The 12,689-nt window shown below is 44.1% G+C and overlaps 1 protein-coding gene across 27 annotated transcripts in view; it reads right to left on the minus strand.

Moving 5' to 3' along the window:
* Positions 1-12,689, minus strand: part of SEC31A (SEC31 homolog A, COPII coat complex component) — a 59,737-nt gene that overhangs the window by 8,970 nt on the left and 38,078 nt on the right. For 11 of the 27 annotated variants that reach the window (XM_084759951.1, XM_084759934.1, XM_084759932.1 and 8 more), the window contains 5 exons: positions 11,950-12,123; positions 9,283-9,456; positions 6,555-6,647; positions 5,794-5,917; positions 3,871-4,209 (listed from right to left, as the gene is read on the minus strand). In XM_084759951.1, the coding sequence (XP_084616077.1) occupies positions 3,871-4,209; positions 5,794-5,917; positions 6,555-6,647; positions 9,283-9,456; positions 11,950-12,123 (904 nt within the window). The remainder of the gene's footprint in view (positions 1-3,870; positions 4,210-5,793; positions 5,918-6,554; positions 6,648-9,282; positions 9,457-11,949; positions 12,124-12,689) is intronic. The other 16 variants (XM_084759940.1, XM_084759938.1, XM_084759937.1 and 13 more) reach the window with 5 other exon arrangements.

Genomic DNA, 12,689 nt, shown 5'->3' on the forward strand with positions numbered 1-12,689 from the left:
GTAGTGAGCTGCCTGATGTGGGTGCTGGGAGCTGAGGCTGCATCCTCTGGGAAAACAGCAAGTGCTCTAACAGCTGAGCCATCTCTCCAGCCCTACCATAAAACACTTAATGTGTAAACATGTACACATACAAATACTTATGTGTGCATATATATGCCCATGTCAAAGGAAAAAAAATAACCTAAATTAATAATATTTATATTTAGATTAGTAAAATTTCAGGCAATTTTTCTTTTTCTTTATACTATTTTGGGTTTATAGTAAAACAATAAAATATGTTTTTATTTTTATTTTTAAAATAAATATGTCACTGGATACTGCAGAGCCTTCCTGACTCTTGTGCAGACACTAGTCTTTCAGACACTGGTCTTACACGATGGGGGAGCTGTCCACCAGCCTTGCTCAATCCCTCTCCTCCCTAGGGCCCTCAGGACTTGCAGGGAATAAGCACACAGTCAACGGACTGGCTAGAATAACTGTTGGTGGACTTGGAAGGAAACATCAACGCTGACGGCATGGAGAGAGATGGAGAGAACACAGAATCCCTGCCAAATGTACACACTCCCTCTCTCTATAAGCCCAGCACGTCAATTTTAAAGGTGTCACAAGACAGACTGTTACAATGAGAAAGATAATGAATCCTTGAAAGCATTTTCCAAAACAAAAATGAAAGCACCCAAAGAAAAGCAGGGACACCTCTCCTGTGCCTCTCCTCCACCTGAAGAGCTAAGTCGGGGACTCTGATTTGACTAAGGAAAGTCCCATAAAAATAAACCTTGTCAAGTACATGACTCTACTTTTTAACAAAGACAGCAACGTCCACCTGATGATAGCCTTATCATGGCTTGAAGGCCACTTTATCAGAAAACACTTTTTGAGTAAAATTCTTATTTTTCCTATTTTTAAAAGTATTTAAAGTATTTTCTCTTAAAAGTAAATGAAAGACTGGGGGGAAATGTCAAACAGCACCACACTTATTCTAGACTGTGAAATGGGGACTACTTTCTGCCAGTCTGTGCTGCCACAAGGGACTTGCACTGTGGCCACTTCCCCCCTGAACTGGGGGCAGCATTCAGCAATGGTCTTGCCTGTAATTCTGTCAATCTGTCACAATCTCTCCCGTGAGCACACCTCCAGGTCACTCTCCCAAAAGTACCACTTAGGCCCCACCACTCAGCAGTTCAAAGCCTCTCGCCAGACTCTTATTTTCTTATTGTATGAACTATAAACTTAGAAAATTTAATTTCTAGGAGTTACTTGCTATTCCTTAGAAATAAATGGTTCTTTTCTGCCTGTCTACTTTTTTGATAATTCTAATTACAGATTAAACAAGTTCTCATTTAAAACTGACTGAATAAATGGTTTGCTAACTGCTACATCCATTTCTCTGAGCCTTTGGCACATAACCTCATGCTAACAGAAAACCTGGAAATCTGGGGGAATCTAACAGGAATTATGCACTGGCCAACTGGAATGTCTCACTGCTGCACAACCCACGATCCACACTACATCACAAAATGACAAAATTTCCAACCCCCATTATGTAATGTCAACAAAACCTTCAGGAGACCTAACATGCAGATGTGGTGCAGTAACTCTGACGAGGATGTAGAGGAGGGTTAATGGCAGGGGGTTGTTAGGCAGCGGGGCATGCACCCTGTCCCTCCGCAGGTCAGAACAGCTGCCCGGCACACATCGCCTCACAGCAGATGCACCTTTGCTTAAGAAGGAAAGCTGTGCTGGGCAAGTATTTATTTTCTACCACAAAGTGACAGAAGCCCCACCAGTGGCACTGGGGGTTCTCACAGTCCCACCGCTGTGAGGTTCCTGTCACTGACTTGGCAACTCCCACAGGCCGTGAAGACCCAGGCTAAACTGGAGACGAGCGTGTGCTCCTGAGAGTCTTCACTGTTCGCCACACCGAGAGGCTCCAGCTTCCTTACCTACCAGGTCATGTCCAAGGCATTTAATAAGAGTGTGCCCCCCTTCTGTCTGTGTGCCACTTAAGGGGGTGTTTACCTGAGCCACTCCAAATGAGTGCTGATCTGGGTGAAAGGATACGTTTGGAATTCTGAGCTAGCACGCATTCCTAAGCCATCAAACTACTAGTGTATCTGTGCTGTATTACTGAAATGTGTGCAGTTATTTCTCCTTATATGTACTTTCGCCTCAACTTTGTCCACAGTTATTAAGTGGAATATTAAGAATTTGTAGGCAAGGGCTAGAGAGATGGCTCAGTGGTTAAGAGTACTGGCTGCTCTTCCAAAGGACCCAGGTTCAATTCCTAGCACCCACGTGGCAGCTCACAACTGTCTGTAACTCCAGTTGCGGAGGCTCCAACACACTCAAAAAGACATACATACAGTCAAAACACTGATGCGCATAAAATAAATAAGTATATAAATAAATAAATCTTTTTTAAAAAATCTTTGTAAGCAGTAGCTTTCAAACAAACAGTGGAAGCTTTAACCTGGTGCATCAGTGAGCAGTCTGATACAATCTGTCCAGCTGTCTTGCCTTTGTCCAGCATGTCCGTGCTGTATGTGCTGCCCTCCCACACGTCACTCAGCAGCCCTTCCACTGGGAAGACCACCTCACTTCACAATACCCCAAAGTGTTGGCAAGTTATCTGAGTTGTTTACTTTTTAGTTACTGTTGATCTCTTATTATTCTTTTTGTTGTTGTTTTGTTTTGTCTTGTTTTTCGAAACAGGGTATCTCTGTGTAGCCTTGGCTGTCCTGCATTCGCTTTGTAGACAAGGCTGACTTTGAACTCACAGTGATCTGCCTGCCTCTGCCTCCCTGAGTGCTAAGATTACAGGTGTCTCTGATTATTCTTAACTAATAAACTTTTGTCACATATGGGGTTGGTGGTGGTGGTACGAAACATCCACTGAGCATCCACCAATAAAGGAAAGACAACTGAAGTGTCCAAAATTCTTGTAGTGTGGAATTTTTGTTCTTTGGATGTTAATATTACATATTAGAGAAGGGGGAGAGAGGTGTGCTTATAATTCTGAGATCAATTACACACTTTAGAAGCAGTAATATTTAAAAATATTTTTATACCTACATTTATGGTATTTACTTGAGAATAATGCTTCTACCAAGACTTACAATAAACTTTCATCAATTAGAGTTACTGTTTAGTATTTAATCCAGTAACAGGCTCTCCTCGAGCAGCTTCAGGATTAAGGGTCAAACAAACCTCACTTCATCCTTTCACCCACTAGTCTGAACACTCATTAATCTGAAAAGGAAACTACTTTCAAATGCTGCATGTACAGAGGCTTTACTTTGAGTTTTCTTCATTTGATTTTCTTACATTTATTTATTTGTGTATGTGGCGGACAGAGGAAAACCTCTGGGAGCTCACTTTTCTCCTACTGTGTGGGTCCTGGCAGCCTGACAGGCTCACAGCAAGTGAACCATTTTACCCTCTGAAGTCTCTAAGCCCACAAACAGTGTTTAAAATCCATTTTCAGAACACTGAACACACTTTCGCTCAAGGAAAGGAGTGGACTGGAGAAAGTTTACTGGGAGAGCATTGTGTTGGCACTTGTGAGGCCTACGTTCAATTCTCAAGCTCTGGATTTCACATAACGCTATCGACTAAATCTGAGTTCACTACCATTCATTCACCATACTAACGAATCTTGTGCAGTTTAAAGTGAGCTCCGCAGGGTCACACATCCTTAGCAATCTGAAGCTCTAGTCTATTCTTAACTCAGCATCTCATGCTCAGTATGGAAGGCTCACACTCAACCAATACCTCACATTGTTCAGTTTCCAAACACTTGGAAATAATGCCCCTGCACCCACCCTCTGCTAGTGAGACGGGGGCCCAAGCAAATCCCTTCCAAGCGCAGACCTGTTCTTTGGGACGCAGGCAGCTCACTGGCAGCAGGCGGTGTACCTGTTGTTCCAGGAGGCAGTGCATAAGCTGAAGATGATGGTGGAGCTCCTGGTCCGCCATGCTGGAAGGATGCTCCAGAGGAAGGGGGAGGAGGGAAGGAAGCAGCAGAGCTGGAGGTAGGTGAGGGGACTTGCTGTGCCGAGTACAGCTGCGGCTGCCCAGAATAGGAAGCCGCAGGAGATATGTATGGGGTGTTAGGGTAAGCATTAGAAGCAGGAGGAGCAACAGGCTGCTGAGGTCGATAAACTGCTGACCCCCCTGTTCCGAAGGAATACTGCTGGGCTGGCTGGTAAGCTACATCAAGAGGAAGAAACAGAAGTTTTAATTAGTTACACGTTTATTCAGACAGAAATGGGGGGGGGGGGAAGTAATCTCATTTTAGAAAGATAGTTTTAATCATTATTCTTAAAATAGTAAGACCAGAAGCTAACTAGGGATGCAGCTCTGTGACAGAGCACTTGCTCAGCAATGGGAAGAGCACTGGGTTCCATCTCCAGCACCTCAAAAACAAACAGAAAAACAGTAACAACAATACAACCTTCCTAGAATGCCACAGATGATAAAACATTTTGGACTATGCGATCTAAGAGCTGAGACTTCCTGTTCCTGTGAAGACTGCAGAGACAGCTATAAACCACAAGATGGAGCCATGCAGGACTTGTGTACCCAGAGCATTTTCTCTTCTTGAAAACCCTAGAATTTGTTGGGAGCTCAAGACTTCAGCCTTCAACCTTAACCCATCCTGGGAGAGCCTGACAGTGCCACATTCTGCATGGGCAGGGAGGGGAGGGCCCGGCAGTGAACCAGAAAACAGCACTAAACACTACATGAAATGCATATTCATGCAGTGAACTCCGTCAGGCAGAATGCCCTCATTAGAGTCAGCTCTTACGTGGGGCATCTTCTTTTCTTAATGGTTGCTTAATCTTACAACTGTCCCCTGAGATGTTTATTTAAGCCCTTTGTTCTTAATTTTTAATAGCTGTTTAATCTTATAAATCCCCCCCCTTTTATTTAAAACAGAAGTTGTTGTTGTTTTTCTTTTAAGATAAGGTCTCTCTATATAGCCCTAGCTGTCCTGAACTATGTAGACCAGGCTGGCCTTCACTGAGATCTGTCTACCTCTGCCACACAGTTCGAGGACTAAAGCTGTGTGCCATCATGCCTGCTTGTAGCATTTTTTTTTAAGTGTAACTGCTCTCTTTGTCAAAGTCCGCAGAACACACAAATTCAAGAGTATATACTCATATCAACCATGGGTTTTGGCGTGATACAACAGCATCATTTGTTCATTGCTGCGAAACATACACCACTGTGGAGCAGGATGCAGAGTGTGTGTGGGTGAGGCTATGTGGGTACTCCATACTTTCTGCTCAGTTTTGCTATAAACCTAAATTTATTTTTATAAAATCGACACTAAATAAACAAAGCCAACAATAAAAAATAAAATGGAAAAACATCAACAAATGTCCCATGAACCAACTTCCCAAAACTGTCATGCTGTCTGAAGAAAAATATATACTAATTTCTACAGGCCTTTGTCTATACCAAACCACAAGCCACATTATCTCTTTTAGCAGGGATTATACACGACCCAGGAATGGAGGGAGCCACTGTTCCAAACAGGGTGAGACAGTAGCTACTTCCCTGCACTCAGACTCAGGTCCTTCTGTCTCTCAAATCTGTGTCTATCCTCCACCTCCCTCAACTCTCTCCTGATGCTGGAGACTGAACACTCTAAGCAAGCACCCCAGCATTGAGCTATATCATAGCCCCCTATTTTATCCGTCAAAACTAATGAGCATGGCTCCGCTGTTGCTAAGTAAATGAGGGAAGGTAGGCAGGCTACTGAGAAGGCTCCAGGGTCCCATTACTTACGCTGTGGCTGTGGATAAGGTGGTAGCTGGCTGTGCATATGGCCTGGAGATGTAGGCAACGGGGCAGCAGTGTTTGGATTAACATTGCCATGCATTATGAAACCTGGGGGTGGAGGGTTTTCTCCCTAGGAATGAAAATAGAGAAAAAAGGAAGATTATATGTGGAAATAAGAACCTCACCAACTATCCTCAGCAATCTCTGAAACGGAAATTATGTTTATTTTTTTTAAAGCTATTATATTAGAAAATTACATTTTGCCTATACTATCTTCCACAGAACACCCCATTTTTCTAGGCAACACATTCTCAGTGATTTAAAGGTCTTATAAGAGAGTTGATAACATTGTGGAAAGGCACCAGAAGTTTTCATCTCTACTAACTTCCATCTACTGTTCCGGACTCTGGAGGCAAATATCATAAGGGGACTTTTGGTTTTCTTCAATTTCTGCAATGTTTACAAGAAGGAGAAACATCTTCAGAAAAATTTAATTTGAACCCTTATTTGAATCTTGGTTGAGATTTTTCTAGCTCAAGTAAATTTAGAACTGCAGAAGAAGAGAAAGGGTAAGAAAATAAATGTCCTAAAATTTGCCACTTGCATCCCATAAGCAATGAAATGCAACAAGCAGGCAGATGGACACAGAGTGGGGGTTGGGGAGGAGTGAGAAAGAAGCGTAGAGAATATATAGTCACATATATGATTAGTAATAGTTATATGTAAGTGAGCAGACCGTGCTCAAGGAGGAATAATGAAGGATGTACCTGTGTGTCAGAGGGAGAGGCTGCAGGTGGATGGCTGGGAAGGGCAGTAGGAGTTTTGTTACTCCAGGTAGTGACAGTAGGGGCAATTCTAACCTGAATTGAACAAAGAAAGACCAATCACAGAAAATAAAAAATGAAAACGTTAAAAGAAGAAACAAACAACTCAAAAGGTCTTAATAGCAAGATGCAAAGCAAAAAGTAAAAGCAATAGAATTACATGTAGTAAAGCAACAGCTTCCAGGGCCACCTGGTTCCCAAGGAAACACAACAGACAGCAGGAGGAGGCAGGAGAGACGCAGTGCGAGTCCTCAGCAAAGCACAAGAACAAGCCCAGTCAAGACTGTATGAGGAGGAGCTGGAGAGATGGCTCATGCTTAAGTGCACCAGCTGCTCTTCCAGAGGACCGGGGTTCGATTCCCAGCACCCACAGAACAGATCACAATTGTCTGCAACTCCAGTCCCAGGGGATCTCGCATACATGCAGGCAGAACACATAAAGGAATAAATAAGTAAGTAAATAAATAATAAAAAGAGTAAGTGGGGAAGAAAGGCCCTTCAGGTAGAGAAAGAAGATCCTCTGGGATAGTGAGTAAACTCGTTTCCATGTTACTGGTGATCTGCAGCATGCTCTATCAGGCCGTTTCACAAGAAACCGTATACACTTTTCTCTGAAGTCTCAAAACCACACACTTAAAGTACACGCAAGCTGAACACTAACGATTGCTCATCTAACTCCAGCCTTTACCAAGAGGGACTGCTAAGGTCCATCCAGCATGTGGTAATGCAGTTAAGACTGAGCTGGCCCCCCACCTTCCATGCAGTGTTTCCTCTCATATACCATGCCGCTTTCTCCAGTCTAAGTTTTCCTAAAACTTCTGTAAGCCGTCAAAATCCTTTCTGGTATGCAAACCTTTAGGGAACCTCCAGGACACACACACACATAACATAAAGCCAAGCCGTGCTGGCTAACAGGAGACTGTCGCCGCTACCAATCCAGCTGCCTTCTTTCCCTCCCTTCCCCACTTGCAGACACCACTTTAAAACTCTACACCACTGTCCTCACCCAACTCAGCAAGAGATCCCTGTTTCATCTGATTGAATTTCCTTGTTTTTCTTAAAATACAAGATTGGTCAAAGTGAACCCGATATTTTGTGATGTTGTTGTTGAGACTGAATCTGGCTGTGCAGCTCTGGTTGGCCTTGGATTTGCTATGGACACAAGGCTGGCTTCCAACTCACCACGATCCACCTGCATCCACTCCCAGGCGACGGCAAATGTTACAGTGGTGTGCCAGCATGCTGGCAAGCTCAACGGTCCTTAAGTGCTTGTGCCACCTCAGAAAGAAAGATGACCCAAAGGCACAAAGGGGACGGACTGTTCTTTTCAGCCCGTGTTGAGCAAGCTCTGCTGTATTTAGTACCCTTAAGCAGCTTCTTCTAAACACCAGGTGACTGAAAACTATAAGCCCCAGTTTAGCCTCCGAGCAGCCAGGTGATGCTGAGAAACGGCATCTCTGTGCCTGAGCTAGGTCACGTGACATCCCACCGCCACTGTCCTGGCCAACATTTCATCCCCATTTACATCACAGGCTTTCTAAGTGCAATGTCCATGACAGTAGAGAAATTGTATATTCTGTTTACCAGGAAAATTGCTACAAGAATAATGCCAGGAATGCACATAAGTATTTGCAAAATGAAAACAAACACACCAGAAACACAGTGTTCTACATAGTACAGCTATCTTTAAATACGGTCTGATGAAGTTCTGTTCTTAACCCATTCTGAGTAAAGACTTATCCCAAGTACATGAGAAAGAGCGTGAGCTGATCAGGGCTCTCCGGATTTGAGATTTTACTTTTCATATAACGAAAAAAAATCGTGTTGACTCTATCACCAATTTGTCTTATCTGAAATGTCAATGACACTCCCAATCAAGACTATTTATAATTTATTTTTAAAAAGTACCTTCCATTTGCCGGGCATGGTGGCACACATCTTTATAATCCCAGTACTTGGGAAACAGAGGCAGGCGGATCACTGTGATTTCGAGGCCAGCTTGGTCTACAAAGCAACTCCAGGACAGTCAAGGCTCCAGAGAGAGAGACCCTGTCTCAAAAAACCAAAAAAGTATCTTCCATTTAAGACTGTGAAGGGAGGGGAGGGTACAGTGGCACACACTTTTAACCCCAGCACTCTGGAGGGAGAGGAAAGCAGATACTGTGACTTCAAGGCCAGCCACATTTTATGCCATAACGCAAGGTTAAATAAAACTATCAGTCCTGTCCACAGTAGCCACGGCCTCAAGTCAGGCCTCTTTAAAACCTAAGTGGGCTCACTAAATGTTTGCCATGCAGAGGACACAGTGAGCTTACAGTGGTGATGGCACTGCAAGGGTGACTCAGTCTCACTACTTTACCGACGTGCTCTGTGGAATGGGTCCAGTGGAGATGTGGAGAGCAGATGTTCATGTACGGGGAAGTCGGACTGAGCCAGAGAACCAGTCTTGCTAGAGAGATCTAAAACGACTTTAAACCAAACATGTAACAACTGTATGAAAGAGGTGATTTTGACATGCAGGTCATAAGCACCACTCTCAAGTGCACAGAAGTGTAACTACGACAGAATATGGCCTGTGTACTGTCGCTGCGTCTTCTACCAGGAACATTAAAGCCATCATTTGGATAGACACACATACGTGTTCCCATTTCATCTGGACCATATCACTCACATGGGGATAATATTGCTGAGTTTGAACTCTGGGCATCTGCGGGTGACCAGCCATTAGTCCAGGCCTGCCCTTGGTCAGTGACTGCCTCTCATATGGGCTCTTAGATGATTCCTGCCCCGGCACAGGCTTGCCTTGTGCTCTACAGAGTCGGTCACGCAGCTGCACAATATTTGGCTGTAGAAAGTGGAAGAAAACAAAACACTGTTAATTCATCCAGTTATATGAGAACATGTTAATTATTCTTAAAGTAATCTGATCATTCAAGAGACTTCTTCAAAATTCTTTTTTTTTAAAAAAATAACTTATTTAATTTTATTCTATGTGTATTGGTATGAAGGTGTCATAATCCCTGGAACTGCCATGTGGGTGCTGGGAATTGAACCTGGGTCCTTTAGAAGATCTGACAGTGCTCTTAACCACTGAGCCATCTCTCCAGTCCCTCTTCAAAATTCTTATGTTGAGCATTCTATGAAAGATGCTGCTACTCATGAGTCAGCATCCTGGTTTCTAACCTGAGACTGACAGCAAAGGCTGGTGACACACAGTGCAACCTGTAAGTTCACTGAGGCAGGACTCTGAACAAGGCCACCTCTTGGTTACAACACCAGTGCAGCACCATGGCCTCGTTGCTCTCTGGTCATTTTATAGTGAAGTAACAGTGCTTCCAAATCACAGGATTACTTTAGAAAACAACTCAAAGAAAGTCTCTGAAGAGAATCAGCTGCTGCAGCTAGTGATAGAAAAAGGATCCAATAGATTAATTAAGAAACATTCTTGAAATAATTCAAAGACATTAAATTCAAATCTGGACCTCATATGGATTCACAATTACATAGATTTATAAAAGTTAACTATATATGTTGACTACATATATGCATTTTTAGACCCTGACAAATGTAAAAAGCATCGGACTACAAGTTTCAGAAACAGTGTAACATCTTAAAAAAAAAAAAAAAGACAAAAAACAACTTCTGTTGTAGGATATTTGATCTCAATGTGATCTCTGAAACTGTGTCTCAAAAAAGAAAGAAAGTCTATTGAATTTTATGCATGCAGATGTGTGCATGACCAGCACCTGAGGAGGTCAAAAGAGGGCGCCAGACCCCCTAGAACTGGAGTTACAGATGGTCCTGAGCCAGCATGTGGGTGCTCTGGAAGCACAGCCAGTGCTCCTAGCAGCTGAGCCATCTCTCCAGCTCCTAGCATCTTGAAAATTACAAAGTCTAATAAACTTGACATGAGTTTAAGGTTGCTGGGGAGGGGAGCTGTAGAGACAGCTGAGCAGCTACTGCTCATCCAGGACCCAAATTCGGTTCCCATGTTTTGCAGTTCACAGGCATCTACAGTCTGGCTCTAAAAGATCTGACGCTGTCTTCTGAGGGCACCTGTATTCTCTGTGTTTTACACACACATATACACGCACATGCGCGCGCGCGCAGACACACACACCTCAAACTCACAGAGATCTGCCTGCCTCTGTCTCCCTGTGTGCTGGGATTATAGGCACGTGCCACCGCACCCAGCTCACACACACATGTATGTGTGTGTTTCTGCATATGAATTTACAGATGTGTGTAGAGCCAACAGTCAGTGCTAAGCGCCTAGCTCAATCACTCCACACATCTGTTTTATTTTGTTGCTGTTGTTTGTTTTGTTTTTTTGAGACAGAGACTCTCAGTGAGCCAAGAGTTCTCAGATTAGACATCCTGGGTGGCAGCCAGCCCGGCCAGTCTCCTGTCTCTGCCTCAGCAGACATGAGCCATAGTGCTTCCTCACGCCTGCATACACAGCAAGCGCTTTATCAGATGATGCACCTCCTGGGAACCACATTTCCTAAGGTATACTTTATATATGGGGAGGAGCTATACAATGTGAAGAGTTCATTGAGACAAATAGGAGATACTGATATCAGCATTATACTTTTTTTCCCCACAATAAAGTTCATTAAAGTCCAAAGAGCAGTATAAAGGATAATATATAGAAAAATGTATGTGATTAGCCAGCAAGGTGGCACAACAAACAGGTAAGGGCACTTGCCAACAAACCTGACGACTTGACTTTGCCCCTTGGGTTCCACGTGGTTGAAGAGAACCAACCTCTGACCGCCATGATGGGTCATGGGACATGCATTGTGCCCCATGTTAACTCACTAAAGTATGCAGTCATCTAGGTGACCCCAGCACTTGGAAGGGGGACGCAAGAGGACAAGGACGCAGCCTCCACTACATAGAGTTTTGAGACCTTGCCTCAAAATAAAAGAAAATGTATGTGATTATGAGTGATACTAAAAATAAGGGGTTTAGTTTTATGAGTAGATGATCTAGAGGTCTATGACTTAAGCCAGTTTTAAGATAAAGAGTGTTATATGACAATACATTGAGACCAAGCTGGTCACAGTGGTGCACACCTGTAATCACAGCCCTGGGAAGGTAGAGGCAAGAGGATCACAAGTTCAAGGCCACCCTCAGCTTTATAATAAGCTCAAGACCAGCCTGGAAAAGTGAGATTTGAGGAGCTGGATATAATCCCATCACTAGGGAAACAGAGGCAGGGTACCTCTATAGTAATTTAGGCCAGCCTGGGTAACAATGCAAATTCCAGGACAGCCAATTATCAAAAGAAAATAAAACAACAGCAACAAAAAAGATGAGCTGTTGGCCTATTCACCTGGTTGGTGTTGTCAGGCAGAAACGCCAAGGCTGCGGCAATGCTGCCCTGGGCTGCCAACAAACTGGCGTACTGACTCATCTTCTCAGCCAACAGAGCCCCCACAGTGTTCGTGTCCATGGCTTGGGTGAGCTGTACAGCTTTTCGGAGGATGACGACTTTCTCAATCAGATCCTAAATGAGAAAAGAAAGGGAGAAGGAGACAATCACAGATGCCAACACATGCACCTCTACTTGAAAAGGATGGTGGCCAGTGGGGGGGGGGGGAGGAGGAGGAGGAGGAAGAGGAGGAAGAAGAGGAGGAGGAGGCAGTGGTGGCCTGCCCCTCATGGACAGCATGCAGGTCACCATCTTCTAAGTATCCTCAGCCTGCAGGCATTTGTCACTGATCTCAGACAGGCAAATATGCAAACTGAAAGTGATGGGCAGGTACCCAGTAGCAGAGAAGGAAGGGGCTATGCGCACATGCAGCATGCCATGTTTCCTGCAACAACACGGCTACAACAGTTTCGTGACAGAGGTACCTGACCTCCACAGGGGCTCACCACTTGCTCATATTCAATATCCCACCCCCCAATGGTTGGCACTGCTGAGGAGTGGCAAGACTTCTAAGAAGTGGGGCCTAGAGGGAGGCCCTTAGGTCACTGGGGACATTCCTTGAGGAGACTGTGTGCTTAGGCTGCTTTCTGCTGCTCTGCTGCCTCCTGTGGCTCAGCCACGCACGTGCTCCTGTCATAATA

Source organism: Acomys minous (genome assembly GCF_964271855.1).
Source record: "Acomys minous genome assembly, chromosome: 15".
Classification (NCBI taxonomy): Eukaryota; Metazoa; Chordata; class Mammalia; order Rodentia; family Muridae; genus Acomys; species Acomys minous.